Consider the following 18,559-nt stretch of genomic DNA (forward strand, 5'->3'; position numbering starts at 1 on the left):
CTCGTTGGCGTATTTTTTGTGTGATAATGATGTATAATTAGCCATAGCTAACCATAAATATAGTGGTTAGCTATGACAACCCTGACGATCAAAGTAATCTGAATATCGATAACTTAGTGATCCATATATAGGGATCGATATATAGGGGCCGGTGAAAGCACGAAATTCGGACATTGGCAGGATCAACTGGGCCGGCAGTTCGCGAAGCGGCCAGCTTCGGGCTTTGGTGATAGCATTTACATAATGTAAATGTTTATTAGGTGCTGTACGTTTTAAAAATTTATTATAAGAAAAAGAAAGTCCAAGAATATATAAATATTGTTATCGAAACTATGTAAATAGTTCTTATATAATTATCATTTATTATGTCACTTTTTGTCTGTAAATAGTCATTTTACCTTATGTAAAAATTAAAATTAACGCATTCCTCCGTAAATATCGCCATGGCGACAGCTCTAATGATTAGACGATGTCAGGATGCTAAGGAACTAGGCCGGATAGTAGAGATGCTGTTGTATATCTATAAACAAATAAGATCTTGCTTAAAAGTTGAATAGTTATTTCTTTGAATTTTATTTCCCAATCCCCGAATTTCGTGAGATTTTATAGATCTCTCTGAACACGTATAATTTTAGCAGCTCTCAAAAAATGACACCGACAAAGAATCAACTCCTTCTAGATAATAAAAAAAAAGTATCGTATTTATAATAGGCCGTATTTTGTTCCGAAATGACACTAAAAGCTACGCTTTCTAAAATATTTGCACAATAAAAAATTGAGAAAAGAAATTAGTATGATGGGGTTTTTTTCCGACCACGTGTTTGCGTGTACTGTATTCCCACCCCCCATTTACTGGCATGCCGCAAAACTAGAGGGACACCAGATTTTTGAATGTTGGCGTCTCACCGGAAAAAGCGCGGTTTAATTCACAATATGCATTCAGCCTATTTAGTGAATTTTTTATAATGAAGATATTTATGAATTTTCTAGAATCTGTGATGCAAATTCGTTGGCATGCTGGTCTCACTCGCTGTTTCCCGGCATGCCGACTAATGTGAAGGATAGCGTACATTGTATGCATTACGGTAAATGTGATATTATATTCTAACTATGCCGCTGTGGTGGTCGAGTGGTTATAGTTACGGACTCGCGATGCGAGGATCCGGGTTCGAACCCCACAGTGGTGGTCGGCTGAAGTTGGTTTTCTGTGGTTCCCAACTTCAAGGCGCAAATGCGAGCCGATCTCCCTATTAAAAAGTCTCGCCACAGAGAGCAACAGTCCTACAACGATAAATCATTCAATCATAACACTTCACTCATAGTTAGAAAAACTAGTGGCAGATGGCAGCACTACACATAACAAGCATTACAGAGAAACAACAAAACTTCACGTCAGGTTTCACTACACGTACACGCACATTCCCGCATGTACCGATTCGTTGGGGGGTTCCGGGGGGGGTGTAGTAGTAGGAGGAGGTAGGGCCTCCAAAAAATGGCTCGGGGATCCATGATGTTCTTAAGTCAGCCACCTCGTTGGGCAATTTGCCTGTTGTGGCGTTGTATTTGTATAATTGTATAATTGTATGTAACTATGCATAGTTCCTATGTATACTTACCAATCATCTTGGTGAGTTTCATAAGTTTATCATTATTATATGCGAATATGCAAAACATCCAAGCATCGTAGGTAAATTTGATAAAAACTTGAAATTTATCGCCTTTATCTGTGATTATGCATAATACCCTAATGTGACTGGTGAATTCGATAAATATGAAAAAAATTCCAAATGAGTCTCGTATGTGTGATGAACATGGTCGGGAGCAGATATAATGATAACAAATATTACGATCGTACTCCGATATAATGATAACAAATATTACGATCGTACTCCGATATAATGATAACAAATATTACGATCGTACTCCGATATAATGATAACAAATATTACGATCGTACTCCGATATAATGATAACAAATATTACGATCGTACTCCGATATAATGATAACAAATATTACGATCGTACTCCGATATAATGATAACAAATATTACGATCGTACTCCGATATAATGATACAATGCATGTATGAATTATCATGTAAAGTATACATATAGTACGATATCGGTTTTACCAACGACGCGACGCTTAGGTATTATGCATAATCACCGGTAAGTGATTGATTTAGGGAAATTTATGAAATTTTCCAACGACGCTTGGGTACTGTGCGTAACTGCCTTTAAAGGTGAATTCAGTGAAATTTATCAAACTTTCAAAAATTCTCGGCGATTATGCATTGTAATCGGTAATTATGTATAATAACCAAATTTATAGCATTTACACCGGATCATAAAGAGTAAATTGCACATTTTAAATAAAAAAAACTAATGCATTGTTGGTTCCTCGTTAATTTAAAAAATTTTCAGTCGTTTACTTTTCTATTAATTATTCAGTCAAGTCGCCATCCATTATTTAGTTTCCTTTAATTTCCAATAAATACTAAATTCAATTACAATTGGTGATACTAAATCTATCATAGATAACGGTAGATGCAAATAAAATGATGAAAGCAACACATCTTTAAAAATTTTCCAAAAGCAATTCTATCGCAGCTTTTCATAAGTTTTGAATACAGTTAGCATATTTATCCCTTTTTTTTTATTCTTTACAAAATTTAAAATATCCAAAAAATGCCCAAAACTTTTAAAAATTGCCATGAAAGTTTAGAAACACGAAAGAAAAAATGCAATTTCCATCAAAATCCTGGCCCCGTCATAATCCAGTGATCGATACTCGTTCGAAGGGGGGAGGGGGGATTTAGAAAGATAATGTATGGAGAATAGAGATAGTATTGAAACTGCGTGAAAAAAATCGACCTGACTAGACTAAAACAAAAAAAACAAGTTAATTGTTCTAGTCAGGCGTATGTCAGCCAATGAAAAAGCTGTTTATAGTTTCGGTTTCATACGTTGTTGTAAATAAGCTCATTATAGACAAGTGAAATTGTCTCACAGTGATTCTTAACCATCAACTGGCATCATGAAGGTAAGCTCAGAGAAAAGTAATGTACTCTGTTGTATTTTTACGAAGCGGTGGAGCTTTAAGCGGAATTACATTAATCAGGCATATTGTATAAAAATAACGTACTTTATTAATAATAAAAACTATTATGTAAAATGAATTAAATACGGTCATCGTCAGAGCGGTAAAACAAGAATGAAGTACAATTGTGACAAGTGTGAAGTACAATACAATGCAATAATTATTATACAGGGCTTTTGGCTACTATGATCATCCCATGTGCGGCAGGGAAATCAAAAATTAAACATCCACAGACGGACGGGACGGCATTGATCACGGTTTTTTAGTTCGTAGTTGTTTTGTAGTTTCACAACATACTCGATTTTTTTACTTATTACTAGGGCTCGGTTTTTTATGGCATGTCATATATTTTTGTGACAAGTCATATTTTGGGCATTTTTGAGCGTTCGGTCATATTTTAGGAATTTTCAAGAGATAGATAATATTTTTTTATTCCCGAAAACTTTAATCTGTGGATGTTTTTTTCAGAGAAATATAATATTATGCACTTGTGCGATGAAGGATAGCCACTTTTTTGCTCTCGGAGGGGTCCTTTTGCTATGTTTTTGAATGACACATCAAGCTCTTGCGAAAGATGTTATCCATTCAGATGCTTGAAATTTTCGAGTTGAAGGCATTTTCATTAGGTCTGGGAATCGATTAAAAATTTTCTACTGGTTAATCAAAAATTTTTAATCGGTTCTTTTTCGTAACTATATAGTATTAATTGATGCTATACAAATGTAATTCGTCCGGTAATATTACTTGATGATAATAATAAGATAAGATAATAACAGTAACTGAAAAAGAAGAGACGGCAAAATAAAAGAAAATAACGGGAAAATTATTAGGCCATATTTTTGAATTTCAAGGTCAAATTTTCCCGTTTCTTAGGTCATAAAAGTCCGAGTTCTACTTATTATATTCATATAAATATATAAAGTAACAGTTTTCAAGAATTTCCATAAGAATGGTATTCGCCCAATTTGAAATAAATTTTTATTTTTACAAATTTTTCCCGTGAATTACATTTTTTTTTTTAATTTTGGATAATTTTCGGCAAGAGCTTTGCAAAGTGAGGAATGGACCAAAATCATATATAAATAACATGTGAAAAATTTTTTTTGTTGTTACAAGGATATATTATCTTTTTTTTTTTTTTGTTATTGAGACATTTTTTCATGCATTCTGAAGCTCTAGCGTTGAACCAGGCGTGTTTTTTCCCGTATAAGTTATCGTTATAAACTTTCAAGACCATGTAGAAAGTCCGAATTTGTCGTAACTAGGATTGTCGGCAAGGTAATGGCTAAAGCATGGATTTTTCACCGCCACTTCCTCCCCACGTTAATATGAAAATCCAAATATCTGTAACATTGCTTTTGTGCATTATGTTTTGAGAAGTGAAAATCTCTTTTGTTTTCAATCTCTCTCTCTAAGATTTTCCACCTTCCTTCAAGATTGCCGACGTGGTAGTTGTCACTTTGCTCTTCCCCCTAGTTCTCTAACATCTTCGCCGAGTTCGGTGAGAATATTTTCACCAACGATGTTTATTTTATTTTGCAAACTATGTTAAAGTTCCAACCCAAAAGTGACTTAATGCCCAGCAACATTAAAATTTATGAAGATAAAGAAAGAACCACTGAAGAAACCAGATGTCTGATTTATGGCTTCTTCAAAATATTCGCCCAAATATTCCTGGTGATTTCTTCTGAATTTTCAAAACAACTTTGCTAAATGTTTTCTTTCCCTCAAATATTTATTTGAAGAAACTAAATAACAGCAGTTTCTGAAAAATTGAAAATGTACCTCATATTTCACTGAAATTCTAGGCCATGTTAGATGAATAGTAATTGCGCACATATGTCACTGCCAAAATCCGAAGTAAGGCGTTTTCAAAAATTGGCCCAAGTCCGATTTGCAGACATGATTCGGGCTTTGACCGGTCAATTTACGAAGTGGCTAAAGATCCCCGGCTAAAGTTCAATAAGCTGATGAAAAACGGTTAAGTAGGCCCTAAATACATTTTTTTTCATCGATAACGTGTGATACATACTACATTTAGTAGCTGTATTGGATTAACTCCATGTGACGAAAGGGAAAAAAATGAAATTTGAGAGTGAGAAAAAAAAACTATTTATACAAAATAATTTAGACGTATAGTTTTTTTTCCGCCAAATTTTTGAAACAAAATGATTACTGTATCATGAGTGCGACATGATGTTATATGAGTCGCCATAGCTAACGTAGGCATAATTATGACGAAAAAACACGCCAACTTAGCGACGACCAGAATCATACCTTTTCTTTTCGGCGAGGGATCTCCAGCCACGATTTCGGGCTTTGGAAGTAATATAAGGTAAGCGGGGTTTTCATTTGATCATTTTGTGAGATAATTTTAAATAAATGTCATTCCAAACTTTTTAATCAAGTGGCTTGGTGCATTTGCTGCTTATTTTTTAATTTGGTAAGACAGAAAGAAATAACTGATAAAAAAAAAGGAGATGAAATAAAGGGGAAAATTATAAGGCCATAATTTCTGCATTTTAAAAGGTCATATTTCTATATTTTTTAAGTCATAAATGTTTGCATTTTTTAAGATTTTCAGGTCTTAAAAATCCGAGTTCTAGTTATCAGAAATCCCAAGTCTCCATGTGATCACATTGAGCGGTGTGCACTGTAAATATTCAAAACGGATTATTAAAAGATACATTTGAAGCTATATAGGAGATAGATAGCACAGATAAAATTTATAGATATATTTGGAAATTTATAGATATCCTTACTTGAATCGAAAGTTAGACAGTGCTTCGGAGAGTTTAAAACAAATTTTCAGACAGGACTGGATGACCTACCTGTACGGAAATTTACTGGAACCTACAACTGACCACTCGAAACTTAGTACAGGTTTTAAATATTCCGATAATTACAGTTCATAAACACTTAATGATGGATCAATGTCGCCGCAAAGACAACGCACTGGCTGCTTTGACACTCACAATGTGGAAAGAGATGGCAACATTTCTTGAAAATGAAAGCACGAAAACTCCAACATTATAAATACGTTAGGGCCACGCATATTCTGTAAAAACAACACATTCTGGCATGCACCAATTTGTTTGAATTCCTCCAGAGGTATGTTTACGAGGTACATGTACAGTATAGTAGTATTCAATGCGCAACAAGTGTCTGAAACAATATAGCCCTTTTTTTTCTCGTGTGTTTGATCCCCCCGAAACGATTGCATGAGACAGGTATATCCATCATAGTGACCAGACATCTCCCTTCACTTGTTTCTATCTCTTCTGGATTCTTCATGGGACAAATCACACGCTGATTTAAATGAAACATTGGCCAGTGTCATATTTTGCTGCACATAATAAACAGATTATACGTTAAAAAAACCATTGGAAATTATAAGTGTGGATTATATGCATCTCACACTTGAAGCTTATTTCCCACTGAGATGTTGTGGTTCTCAACTTCAAGGCGCAAATGCGAGCCGATCTCCCCGTTAAAAAGTCTCGCCACAGAGAGCAACAGTCCTACAACGATAAATCATTCAATCATAACACTTCGCTCATAGTTAGAAAAGCTAGTGGCAGATGGCAGCACTACACATAACAAGCATTACAGAGAAACAACAAAACTTCACGTCAGGTTTCACTACACGTACACGCACATTCCCGCATGTACCGATTCGTTGGGGGGGTCCGCGGGGGGAGGGGTGTGTGGGCGCGGTAAGGGGGAGTGGTGTAGTAGTAGTAGGTAGGGCCTCCAAAAAATGGCTCGGGGATCCATGATGTTCTTAAGTCAGCCACCTCGTTGGGCAATTTGCCTGTTGTGGCGTTGTATTTGTATAATGTAGTATTATAATTGACATATTTTAAAATTAAAGAGAATTAATTAAAATTAAAGAAAAAATATTTTTTTGATTTATGGATCGCTTACAGATGCAAGTAGAAACATCAAAAAAACATTTTCTAAGGAAAACGTAATAAACAACCCCTTCCATTCCAAATATTTCATTATTAAAGAATGATTTTCTTTTTCACTTGCGGATTATGAGCAGTGAATTACGGTAAAGTCCTACGGTTCAGTCAAGGTTCTAGAAGGATAGAATTTTAGGAATGTTTGAAATATAGCTCCAATGTATGAAAGAAATAGACTTATTACACCTTCATTCTAGATACATTAGATAGTTATTTAGATAGAATAGAGATACTCAAACCTTTTTTTTTTCCTTTTGCTCAATAAGTTATGATAAAACAACATTTAACAAAGGTCAGAATTTTAACAAATAGTGTATTACATCATAACCTTCGGCAGCCTGAAATCTAAATAAATTTATCTCACGGATGATTGAATTAAGATAATATTGTGAATACATTCCCTCTCTACATGATATACATTTTGATAAAATATGCATATTTCGACGCAACCTTCAATAGATTCTCATTATATCAGTTCCTGTTCGAGATAACGCTATTTTATTTTGATCGATGTTTGATTTGTGATAATTTTCCCTTTTATTGCAATTGAAGCATCCGGAGGAGAAAAACTTCGAGGGTATATCTTAAGCAAAATGAGGTTACCTTATGACCATTTAATATTTAATTACATGAGAAAATCATATAAAAAGTTATTTTTATTTTATTTTAATACCTATACGCAGCATGAATTTGCGTATCTTAAATCTACACGTTATTTGGCTTTTTTTTTTCTGATTGGAAATATGCCTCCAGATCAACTGTTCGCCAGTAAAATGCAGATGAGGGAATCATGGGATCGCCCTGCATAGGGTAGCATTTCACTGCTATGTATTATCTTTATAGAAGATTTGTTTCTCCATTTTTCAGAAATGAGGCGAGTTGTTTCACAATAGAGATACTGTTGATTAATCTATTGGACTACTCACCACACGGATACAACAGCCAGCAGCATTCTACAGACAATCATCGTGACTGAACAATAATATTTGAAAGGAGAAGGTGGCTATTATTTATCTTTAACCAAAGAATATCTAAAAACCGTTATCGGTTCATGATCAATTTGTAGCCATCACAAACTACTTAAAGTCTGTGGAAAGCTTGAGGAGCAGCGCAAGTTCCAACGAAGGAAGCCAAGGACATCCAAAAGATGGAAGATGTCGAACAGGACAACCTATTGAGAACATCGATTCCCCGTCAAACAACTCTCAAAATCAAATACAAAACTAGTAAATGTTTATCGAGTATATTTTTTATATGCGAAGTATTAATAATTTCATCTTCAAATTTATTTTATTATACTCCTATTCACTTGATTTTCTTTCTAAAAAATTTCCACAGATCAATGGAATCCCTTAAATCCTGGTGGGAAAAAAGCCTACGACAGAGATTTTTTAATTCAGTTACAGAAAATTCCGACGTCATTGACGAAGCCGTCGAATTTGCCGGATTTAGATATCATCAAAGACAGGGTGAGATGCAATTAGGAAAAAAAAAGAGCTTTCTTCCCTTATACGGGGTGTCCTTTAAGTCCTGATTCGGCCTTTATCTCATCAACCGTTCGTCGTAAAGGTATGGCTCAAATTAAAAGAAAAGCTCAAAATATATATGTGTTCATAAATCACTCTGTACCAGTTTTGAGAGTGGAAATCTAGTGCGTCATAGAAAAAAATCTAAATTGCTATGTGGTCCCTCTCACCTCTGATTTCCAATTATAAAGTTTTTACAAGATATACAGAAGACTGGATGTTGTGAAGATATTTATTATTTGAGATGTTAATCATCTCAAATAATAAATATCTTCACAACATCCAGTCTTCTGTATATCTTGTATTAACAAGTGGAGAGCGACATTCATGTCATATAAAGTTTTTGTTCTGTCTCTTCTAAGACCAAAAAAAACAAAATTCCATGTTTTCAATTGCAACTTTTGCCGAGATATTTGAATTGAGAAATGAGTGAAAAGTTAGGGGAGAACAGCGTAAACTAACGGACAACACTTTTTGGCTCTAAAGAGACAGGGAAAAAACTTTATAATTGGATATCAGAGGTCGAAGGGACAGTATAGGAAGTTATATATTTTTTTATTTTTTGGCACACTCTATTTTCACTCGCAAAATCGCTACAGGGTGATTTCTGAACTCATTTTGAGCTTTTTCTGAATTAGAACTATACGTCTTGCGGCAAACGGTTGATGAGATGAAGGCTGAATCAGGACTTACAGGACACCTTGTATAACGTATAAAATGCATGGGAATTTTTCATATTAAAGCAGTGTTATGAATTAAAATGAATTTCACGTAAATTCCTTGAGAAACACATTTGTGGACTTGTATTAAAACGTTTTTTTTTCTTTTTTCTCAAATATTTTCAATTCTAGGCACTGATACAAAGACTGCCCAAAAGAATTCACGAAGAAGACAAAATTTCGGTAAATATAATCAAGTAGCCTACTGTTGATTTCATCACTTGAAATGAGTTTCAGACAGCTTTTCAAAAGCTGAAGATCTTATATAAATATATTTAGGTGAATGGTGTCTAATCCTTTGGAGTTTTCGGTTTTGCACAGGTAGAAGTAGAAGAACTATTTTAGGGTACATTTCGAAATGCAAACTGTCGCATTTGAGAGCAATTTGAAGCTAAATTTACCATTTTAAATAAAAAAATGAGTTTAATTTATTTCCATTTCAATTTGTTTGATAAAGCCATGTGAGAACCACTCAGAACAGTATCAAAACATTGATGAAATTTAATCTTACCGTATATAAGTATGTAATTTAAACGCGAGCTACTTTGGACAGAGATTCTTCTTTGTCCCGAAACGGCAAAATAATAAAACGTACTGAACTGTAGAAAACCATTGTTGGAACTATTTTTTTGCTGAGTAGCGGCTCAAACTACGCGACTGAATGCATGTGGTAATTTACGAATGCCCTTCTAGGCAGCAGTAGTGGTGGTTCTGCATACCGTGATTGCACGTGGATTTTTCATCTCTCAAAACTCTCAACTGTGGAGGTAGTAATCCAGCTTTGTTAAGTGTACCTAATTAGAAACAAAATTTAATGCCTTTAACTGTAATACGATTTAAATTTCGTTCGATCTTTTTTTTCCGAAAACATGAATTGAAAATTTAGACTCTGGTAACCTCAAAAATACAATTACTTTGTCCCCACATTTTGATGGAATAAAGTATGTTACATTTTTGCACAACCCTTCATAATTTCCTTGCAAGGTACACTTAAAAATACAATTATGCATTGAATAATTATGTTCATTTTTTTAAATGTCTATCCTATTTCCAGTTTTTGTTACCAGACTAGAAAGATGATATTTAAATACAATCGTCACCTTAGAAGTCGAAGTTACGCAGACTACAGCAATGACAACCTCCGTGAAACTGTTTAGATGCAAATAGATCTGTTGAAACGTCGCATAGGCAAGCTGCAGATGACTTTAAAACGCCCCGAAGCCCCATCAAAAAATAACCCCAAAAATGCATTTTCCAGCAAAAGAAAGATAATCCAAATGTTTTCATTGCCGTGGGCCAAAGTAACCCACGGTTAACGGGTTTTTCAAATATCACATTGGCTCAAAAACTTTTTTTTATTAGCTTAAATTTAAAAAATCTGTCTATTTTCGCATATACATAATATAAGCCCATAGACATAAAAAAAACAGTTACCAGAACTTAAAAGTAGTAATAATATTGGCTTTATTAGAAAGTGAATTCTTGAAACTTTTCAAAAATGGGCCGAAGTATCTCTCGTTTACCGTATAAGTCGAGTTTTTTGCTCAAAAATTCGTTCAAAAATCGGAAGTGGGGGGGAGTCCGACTTATCTACGATTGATTATATTCAATATTTATTTGTATCTTAATTTGACTTTGCTTATCCGATGGCATTAATATCTTCTCTACGAAGAGGATCTCTCTTAATTACTGACCAGGCCCATTACAGTAACGATTGGCTCATCCCTTTGAAGTTGCTCTTGCCGCCTTGGTTCAGTGGAGGTGTTTTTTGGATCAAGTGTGTGATGTCACTGTTGTAATACTTTTTAACTAAAGTGCGACTTTGAAATAAGAGGGTAGCCAATGAAAATTAATCAGAGCGATGATGGTACCGACTTCAGCGCATCATGAGAGTGTCATGATGAGACAGTCCTCATTATATGGCTCTGGGGCTTGACAGCCCGATTTGGATTTTTCCCTGGAAGTACCAGATTCTCTAAGACAGTGGTTCTCAACCGGTGCTCCGCGGAACCCTTGGGGCTCCTTATGTACTCTCCAGGGGCTCCGCGGCCACTCGAGGAAAAAAAACCAGTAAAATTAAAAAAATAATGATTATAAATATTTTTAAATAGTAAAAATAAATCAGTAACTTTGATGAGTAATTTAAAAATTTGCCTACGGGGCTCCGCCATAGAATTTTTTTACTTAAAAGGGCTCCGCGAATCAAAAAAGGTCGAGAACCGCTTATCTAAGATATCGTGAATCATTTTTTTTTTTTTTATGCACGGAGTAGCCTCACAAGGAAATTAATGGTGTACTGGTACTCAAACTTTGATAGCTTTCTCACATATGCCTTTTAACGTCGTACATTAGGTAGACAAAAAATTTAGACTAATATATGGTCGTTGACACTATCAACATAATATATTACAGTCAAAGCTCATTATAACGACCCGATTGTTTCGTCGAAAAACGGACAAGAGCACAGGGTAGTTCTTGCATGCAAACATATGGACCGGTTGTTGTATTGGAACGGTCGCTATAACGCATGGTCATTATAACGAGCCTCGACTGTGTAATAGTGATATTGTTAACGTGATATTGCCATCTAGTTTTTCTATCGTTTTGTAGCAATTTGAAAACGATCCTCGTAAGTTATTCATTGGAGGAATCTCTCACACGACTTCGGAGACAGTGTTGGAAGATCATTTCGAACAGTATGGTGAAATATTGGAATGTGTGATCATGCGTCAGTTTTGGGATTTTACGCCTAGGCATTTTGGTTTTGTGATCTACAAGGAGCCGTGGATGGCAGAAGCTGCGATGCAAGTCGAAGAACATGAAGTGGACGGGCGTTGTGTCGAGATTAAAAGGCAAACTCCTGCTCAAGTAATACAATAGGAAATTATTTGAGAATTTCAATAAAAACTATTATTTCAAGTTTGCTTGCTGGGGTTATTTCACACAAATTATTTAGAAATTTCACGTTCGTTTTTAACAACTTTTCGTTTTTTTTACGCAGCCCAAAACCAATATTAGACAGAATAAGGAATGTGATGATTGGCGTTCGAGGACCTCAGAATCTGATGGGCATCATATTGAGCAAGAAAATTTGAAAATCGAGAATTCCAAACGCAATAGCACTGAAACTTTTCGTCTAACTTCCACAGAATCTAAATACGTCGAAAGAAAATTCTCTGGTAATATAAAAGATAAAGATGACGCTTACACTTATTTTCAGTATCATTATAAACATTAAGGATTACTGTATAAGTGTTTATTCCTCTAATCACAGATACATCGAAAACTGGTACGTATACGGGTGATATGAGAAGTAATCGAATATACGGAAATGCAAATCTGCTGAAAGAAATTTCAAAAGTAATTTTTCGAAATTTGACTCCGTACTTTTCGTATATTTTTGATATGCAAAGCATAAATTTACTCAATCGCATCACTGAATAAACTTTACTAAGGTTTTCAAGTTATTTTAACGTAACGGTAAGTAAATTTTAAAGTTTCTTACTTACAGTACTGCAGTCAAATCAAAAGCACTTATAAACTCGAAAATCTAAATTTTCAAATTCTTTTCAAACTTTTACCTCCCGTGACTCCTTCGCCTTCGTCCATGTTGTTCCGTGACTTCCCCAGAATACTTCAACAAAGAACTACCGCAAAGCATTGACCAGGAACACATCAATATCAACAGCTCACCGAGACGCCCCGCCATAGACTGACGGGGCGTCGTAAAATGGAAATTCAATTTCCATTTTACGACGTTATTATAGTTTGTATATTGAAAACTGATATCAAGGCTCAATATTAATAAATCTTCTCGAATAGATCGGACATAAAAAATGAAATGAAAATTATATTTAATTACAATGATAACAATACGAAAGGCTTTTTATTAGGGAAGTTAGCGCTCCCTATTGGCTCAATACAGGACAAAACTAAAATAATTAAATATACGTAATGACGAAAACTTGAATACTCAGACGCCAGCACTCACTCTCTCAAATGTATTTATCTTCACTGAGTAACATATTTTGCGCTAATTTTAAATTTTTCATTCAATAAAAAAAAATTGTGTATAGTGGTTGATGTGTATTAGAAATTGACGTGTGAAGCGTAATGCGGTATTTAATTATAGGCGGGGTAAAGTCGTTGAAATTGTATAAAGCGAAGAACTTTAACGTCTCTATGGGAAAAATTTCGATGTCGGAGGATTTTATCCGTTATCCGATTAAGCGGAAATGACTGAGCAGTCCCAGTGACGTTGGCGCATCGCTGTAATTAAGTTGATATTCGAACTGCGCATTTTATCTTTTATTTTTTATTTAAAATTTTTTATTAAATAGCCTGATGATGGTGTGAACAGAAGTCAAACTGGAGGAGATGACAAATCGAACAGAGTCATAAATCTTTCCTTGGCTCGGACTATTAAACTTCACGAAGCGGAAGATGCTTGGAAACCCATAAACAAGCAAAGATTTGACGATGGACAGAACATTAAGACCCAGGTAAAAATGCTTACCGTTGAAACTTTTTTATACATTTGATTTGATTCGGTTATTCTACATTAATCACTCGTGTCTTTCTCTGACGTCGTCTCTTATTGTTCTGTCTAGGAAATTTTCAAAAAAGTTCGATGCATTTTGAACAAGCTAACTGCTCAGAAAGTTGATCAACTTGTCAGAGAAGTCAGAAGTTTAGATATCGACAGTGAAGAAAAGCTGGCAGGAGTTATTGACTTGGTGTTCGAAAAAGCGATAGATGAGCCACATTATAGTGTTCTCTATGCCATGATGTGTACGGAATTGGCAACGGTAAGTTTTTTTTCCCATTATTATGTGAGTATAAGAATGTGCTTTGAAGAAAAAAAAAACTTCACTAAACAAATAAATAAACAAAAGGCTTTGTTTACCTATTTATTATTATTTTTTATGCAAATACAAATACAAAGGCCACAACAGGAGATACGCCTAACGAGGTGACTGGAAAAAAGATGCCTATAAAAAATATGGATGTCACATATACAGTATCTGTAATACAGAACCCCGTAATAGTGGTAGGCTGAAGTTGGTTTTCTGTGGTTCCCAACTTCAAGGCGCAAATGCGAGCCGATCTCCCCGTTAAAAAGTCTCGCCACAGAGAGCAACAGGCCTACAAACAGTACAAATATTCAGTCACTACACATCACTCACTTCACTTCTGAAATATAGATGGCAGCACTGAAAAATCATACACAACACTAGATACGCACTCAGACTGTTAGGTACACACACTCACAATTCCGGCGCAACTCACTAGGAAGTAAATTGCCTATGGCAATAGACCTGAGTTGTGCTCGGTTTGAAAAGAAAAAAAAGAACCCCTATGATTTGGCCGCTTATTATCCCAAGATTATCGACCCATTTTTGATATTGAAATTTTTTTTCCTAGATAAAAGTACCTTTGTCCGGAGGAGGAGGTTATGTTAACTTCAGGAGACTATTGATCACGAAATGTCAGAAGGAATTTGAACAAGAAGAGACAGAAGGATTGAAGAGCGAAGAAAAAGAGATTCTCATTGAAGAATGCGCAACGGTATTTTTCAAGCATACGACTCATCGTGATCTATTACATTAATCTATTATTCCCCTTTGAGTTAAATATGTATATTCAATATAGGTGGCCCTCGACTTTCACCCCTCGCTATTTCACACATTTTAAAAATTCGATGTTTTAAAGATTTTTGTCGGTAGTGCAAAAATTGCTCGATTCCAGCATGTCGCTCATACATTGCCTCCTGGAGTAGTTGACTTTTCAGAAGTAATTCGACTGGAATAACGATATAAGGCTATATCTTGTGGCTGTGCTCGGAATCATTGTGACGTAACTGGGTTTCCGAGCAGCGGGGCCGGATCGAATGTTTAATAGGTTTAGTCTTGCGTTAGAGTGCGTGTCGATGCGTTGTGTGTTTTGCCAATTTATTTATCAATGTTTAAATATTTCGCCCTTATATATTTATAAACATGATCGAGAAACGGAGAAACTGCAATGTTGACACGAACAAAAAAGAAATAATGGACTCAAACTTCATACAATCGAGACAAAGATGAAAATAATTAGAAGTTCTGAAAGCGGTGAATCTTTTATTTAAATCAGCCGTTCGTACGACATAAACATGTTTGCGATACGTTCAATTTTGAAAAACAATAATAAAATTAACGAATGCATTCTAAATTGTGGAAATACATCGTTGATTGTTTCCAAAAGACACGGCATAGTGATGGATGAAATGGAATGATCTTTGTCATCATGGATTGATGATCAACATCAAAACGATGTCCCTCAGAGTTTTTCAATTATTAAAGCCAAGGCTCTTAGTTTGCATAAAGATTGGTTAGACTAGATCAGGGTTTACCAACTGGTGTTCCGCGGAGCCCTAAGGTTCCATGAGAGCATTTTTGGGGCTCCGCTAAATCAAAAGTAACGGAACCCCAAAAATTACAGAACACTAATAGCTTCAAAAATTTTCTTTTTACCTGAAGTCACCTGAAGCAATTTCATCATATTGAGATCGACACCTAGGAGACAAACATTATTCGTGTTGGTTCCTTTCTTTCTTCCTATTCTCACACACACAAGTCGTTCAGACAACAGAGTCAAGAAGACTTCCTGGGAATGGACAGAGAAAAGGAAAGGCTTTCTAATTTGCCTGAGGTTATTTTTTCTACTCTACAGATTCTTTACCACAAAATGGAACCACGTATATACGGTGTTCAAGAAACCACGGTAAAACGTCGTATAAGGGTGTAAATCGTACAACTGAGACTTCACTGAAAATTCACTTTCCCATAGACCTCAAGGAAAATTTCACAAAAATTAAACGGTTTCAATTGAATTTTTTTTTTTTTTTGGTTTGTTGTATAATAACCATTCTTGAGAGAAATTAGAATTCGCGAAATTTGTCATGATGTAATGGGATTTTTAATAAGAAAATGGCGTGTAATTTTTCTAGGAAAATGAAAAGAAAAAGCTGGAAGAAGAATATGAAGAAGAGGAACATAAATCCAGAAGGCGACAACTTGGAAATATTCGGTAGAGTAAATTGATTGATAGGTCGTTTGATTATATGGAGACAGAAAACATTAAATGATGGTTGGGATGAGGTGTGCGCATTTTTGTTCTTTCGTATCACGATCAAAATCTGATGTGGTTTAAATTTCAGTTTCATTGGGGAACTCTTCAAGTTGGGAATGCTGATAAAGCCTATCATGCACCACTGTGTCAAAATACTCTTAACCAATGGTGATGAGAATTCTTTGGATTGCCTTTGTCGATTTCTCACAACTATTGGAAAAAAACTGGATACGAAGAAGGAAACAGAAAGCAATGATGATTTTGATTTGAAAAATGACGTTGTAAGTATCAATGACATTGTTGAATATATAATATGCCAATGTTGTACTGATGATATTTTGGATGAACTGAAATAAGATGATTTTATCTCTCTCTCTCTCTTATTTGCCTTTCTGTTTATTATTTGAACAAATTTCTCATCAGAGAATACAAAACAAAGTTTGATCCCATTTGAAAATTAAATTGCTTTGTATGTTTGGGATGATATTTTTTAATATTTTAATTTTGATGTATTTTAGTGAGGTTATGAATTCGACCTTATTCTTCCCAAACATTAGGTAGAAAACTGCATGGCTGTGATGCAGAAAATAATAGACACGAAACAGACTAGCTCAAGGATACGATTCATGCTTCAAGATGTAATAGAATTGAGAAAGGTGAACAGAAGATTGTTACTTTCAGTTTTGAAATTATCTTTTCTTGTATTAATTAAATTAGTAAGGCATGTATTTTAAAATATTTTACAATCAGCGAAACTGGGTGCCAAGAAGGGATGAGAATAATGTAAAACCAATTGATCAAATGCATAAAGACGCTGAGGAGGAAGCCACAACAGCAGCTATTTCAAAATATGTCCTTCACAATAGTTACAGATGACAAAGACGTAAAGAGTTTCTCTACTATTTCCATATCCAGGTGATTGACGAATTATTTTAATTTAAACGTTCTTAACTTTTTATAACTTAGTTTATTTACAACATGAGATGCAACAGTTTGATTCATAAACTGGCTGGATGTTATTCAAGAGCGGCTGGAGCTTACTTATCGCCCAGGTGCAAAGATTCATATGCTGCCCCTAAAGACAACCCCGGCTAAAGGCTGACAGGGATTTAGCCTAGGGCACCCTGGATAAACTTGCTTTTTTTATTAGTATAAAGCCACTGTGTAAGCGGGCAATTAAATAGGCTTTAATCCAGGCATCTTCAACCCGTTGCTCGTGAGCACCACGGTGCTCCCTGCAGCACCCACGGTGTTCGGTGCTCGTGTCCGATTTCGTGCTCAAGAACACTTGTGATCAACGTTCCAATTAAACACCTTGTGCAAATTGTATTCAAGGATGGAAATCATCTTGATTTTTATTCATTCGCATGTTAAACTTGGCGTAAGGGTGCTTTTCTTTTGATGATAGGGTACAGGCAGTGCTCGCGACTAGTAAAAGGTTGAAGACCTCTGCTTTAATCAGCTGTAATCGATAGACTCATTGATTGTTTAATTCAAGTTTCGTAAAAGATCTTTTATCATACTTTTATAGTGTAATCTCGGACTTTGTTTTATGCCGGATAACTCAATCCACATTACAACTCTTATTAATGAGCTATCATCACCTACACTTATCCTGTAGAGGCAAGGCAACTTTTATTAAGAAATTCATTTCAAAGGCGTTTCTGGTGCTCCGAGGACAGGACCAGTGAGAAGCCGAACTAGGGGGAAACGGGATGGGCCGGGACCAAAATCCTTACTTCCCTTTTGCGATAAAGTAAATCATTGTTTCAAGGTGTCCAAGGTATGTCTGCTTCCTCAACTTTTCTCAACATCTTCGTTGTCAAGATATGGCTCAAAAGCACGATGTCATGTAAATTTTTACAACTAAAATTTTTTGAAATTTTGAGTCGAACTAAAGCCTAATCTAACGCCCCTTATAACCTTCCGGATACACCGCGCATATATATATATACAACGTTCATCTACGTTAATGTTACAGGACTATTCATCGAACTTTATTGTCAGAGGTTGTATATATATATATATATATAAATGCCTTTTTTTTGCCTATTTTCAAACTTTTCTAGTAAAAATTCCTTTTTCGAAATTTCAGTGTCATAAATGCCTATTTTAACATATTTTTAAGTTTGTTAGTGAAT

At 35.1% G+C, this 18,559-nt stretch overlaps 2 protein-coding genes across 2 annotated transcripts; both read left to right on the forward strand.

The window, feature by feature from the left end:
* The first annotated feature begins 7,933 nt into the window (after positions 1 to 7,933).
* Positions 7,934 to 12,233, forward strand: LOC149076176 (heterogeneous nuclear ribonucleoprotein A1-like). The gene is made up of 4 exons (XM_089245499.1): positions 7,934 to 8,292; positions 8,405 to 8,535; positions 9,444 to 9,494; positions 11,922 to 12,233. Exons 1-4 carry the CDS (start codon positions 8,214 to 8,216, stop codon positions 12,189 to 12,191), a joined length of 531 nt encoding a protein of 176 aa, XP_089101625.1. The 5' UTR covers positions 7,934 to 8,213; the 3' UTR covers positions 12,192 to 12,233.
* An 85-nt stretch (positions 12,234 to 12,318) lies between these two features.
* Positions 12,319 to 17,337, forward strand: LOC149076177 (eukaryotic translation initiation factor 4 gamma 3-like). The gene is made up of 9 exons (XM_089245500.1): positions 12,319 to 12,490; positions 12,586 to 12,671; positions 13,652 to 13,813; positions 13,922 to 14,119; positions 14,736 to 14,879; positions 16,297 to 16,376; positions 16,507 to 16,699; positions 16,976 to 17,074; positions 17,169 to 17,337. The coding sequence occupies exons 2-9, from the start codon at positions 12,618 to 12,620 to the stop codon at positions 17,292 to 17,294; spliced, it is 1,056 nt and encodes a 351-aa protein (XP_089101626.1). The 5' UTR covers positions 12,319 to 12,490; positions 12,586 to 12,617; the 3' UTR covers positions 17,295 to 17,337.
* The last annotated feature ends 1,222 nt before the right edge of the window (positions 17,338 to 18,559 follow it).

The sequence above is a fragment of the Pholcus phalangioides genome, unplaced genomic scaffold (assembly GCF_987345545.1).
Source record: "Pholcus phalangioides strain wild (caught in Gottingen) unplaced genomic scaffold, Ppha-v1.0 ptg000015l_1, whole genome shotgun sequence".
NCBI classification, from domain to species: domain Eukaryota; kingdom Metazoa; phylum Arthropoda; class Arachnida; order Araneae; family Pholcidae; genus Pholcus; species Pholcus phalangioides.

Coding starts and splice junctions, on each gene's coding strand:
- LOC149076177 (XM_089245500.1), top strand. CDS start 12,618: ATGAGAAGTAATCGAATATACGGAAATGCAAATCTGCTGAAAGAAATT. Junction 14,120..14,735: donor TGTGTACGGAATTGGCAACG/GTAAGTTTTTTT, acceptor TTTTTTTCCTAG/ATAAAAGTACCTTTGTCCGG. Junction 16,377..16,506: donor CGACAACTTGGAAATATTCG/GTAGAGTAAATT, acceptor TTTAAATTTCAG/TTTCATTGGGGAACTCTTCA.
- LOC149076176 (XM_089245499.1), top strand. CDS start 8,214: ATGGAAGATGTCGAACAGGACAACCTATTGAGAACATCGATTCCCCGT. Junction 8,293..8,404: donor CAAAATCAAATACAAAACTA/GTAAATGTTTAT, acceptor AAATTTCCACAG/ATCAATGGAATCCCTTAAAT. Junction 9,495..11,921: donor ACGAAGAAGACAAAATTTCG/GTAAATATAATC, acceptor ATCGTTTTGTAG/CAATTTGAAAACGATCCTCG.